Source organism: Mandrillus leucophaeus, unplaced genomic scaffold (assembly GCF_000951045.1).
Source record: "Mandrillus leucophaeus isolate KB7577 unplaced genomic scaffold, Mleu.le_1.0 Scaffold505, whole genome shotgun sequence".
Lineage (NCBI taxonomy): Eukaryota > Metazoa > Chordata > Mammalia > Primates > Cercopithecidae > Mandrillus > Mandrillus leucophaeus.
In genome coordinates, this window is record NW_012105421.1 from 1,223,402 (window position 1) to 1,224,743 (window position 1,342).

At 38.0% G+C, this 1,342-nt stretch overlaps 1 protein-coding gene across 1 annotated transcript in view; it reads left to right on the forward strand.

The window, feature by feature from the left end:
• The window catches only part of FAM179B (family with sequence similarity 179, member B), a 164,925-nt gene that overhangs the window by 160,737 nt on the left and 2,846 nt on the right, over window positions 1-1,342 (forward strand). The window contains exon 20 of the mRNA XM_011996232.1: window positions 744-830. Within this exon, the coding sequence (XP_011851622.1) occupies window positions 744-830 (87 nt within the window). The remainder of the gene's footprint in view (window positions 1-743; window positions 831-1,342) is intronic.

Consider the following 1,342-nt stretch of genomic DNA (forward strand, 5'->3'; position numbering starts at 1 on the left):
CTCACTGCAACCTCTGACTCCCTGGTTCAAGTGATTCTCCTGCCTCAGCTTCCCAAGTAGCTGGGATTACAGGCACATGCCACCACACCCAGCTAATTTTTGTATTTTTAATAGAGACAGAGTTTCACCGTGTTGGCCAGGGTGGTCTCAAACTCCTGACCTCATGATCTTCCCACCATGGCCTCCCAAAGTGCTGGGATTACAGGCGTGAGCCACCACACCCAGGTGCTTTTTCTGTTTTTTGATAAAACTATGCCATTATTTGAAATAAGATGCCTAGGAGATTCAGGCAGTTTTTTGTTTTTGTTTTTGTCTTTTTTTTTTTTTTTAATACCACATGATAGCTCCTTTAAAACTGTGTGAGGTATTTTTAGTTCTCATTTGCTTTAAGAATATTACTCTGTTAAGATTTTGTTTGGTTTGTTGGTTTTGAGAGACAGAGCGTCACTGTCACCCAGGTTGGGGTGCAGTGGTGCAATCATAGCTCAATGCAGCCTTGGACTCCTGGGCTCAAGTGATCCTCTTACGTCAGCCTCCCAAGTAGCTGGAATTACAGGTGCTAGTGACCATGCCTGGCCTGTTAAAGTTTTATAGAAAATTTTAAATAGTGATTATGTAGATTTTTAAAGTGTTACACATTTGCATCCTAGAAATGATTATTTTTCTTTTCAATGTTATGTAATGGAAAGTAACTAGGAGCTCATTACTCTTTAAACATATGTCTTTGTGTTCTTTTTTTTTAGACAATTACTTACTTCTACAGCCATTTTGCACAAAAGCTCAGTTTTTAAATGGAAAAGCAAAACAGGATATGACGGAAAAGCTTGCTGGTAAATACTTTGTAACAATTTCTAAAGAAATATTTTATTAACTAAGGATAAACTGATAAACGATTTCAATTTAATTTTAAGATAGCTACCAACTTAATATAACTACCCACAATGTAGAAATAAATTGTGTAATGATCCACAAGAGAACCTTTTAAGACTTTTACCCGAAACATTTTTGTCAAAAGAATTTTATCCTTTTTTTCCAGTAAATGTTCAGTCTTCCTATTAGTGTAGCCAAATGCAGGTTCAGCCAGTCACCACTTGGAAAATTGAATAACAAGGATGAGGTACAGTGGAAGGAAAGTGACTTTATTTTCCAAAGTTAGCAGTTGGCAGGTGGTTCAGGCTCCTGCCTTAACAAAACTGCTTCAGAATTCTCAGGCAAAATGCTAGGGTTTAAGAAGGAGAAGGTTTGCATGGAGGGCATGCAGTGGGCCAGGCAGTACAGTTCTACATGATTTGTTCTTATGACTTATCTTGAGTTATTGCTCCATATGGTGAATGGGCCAGTG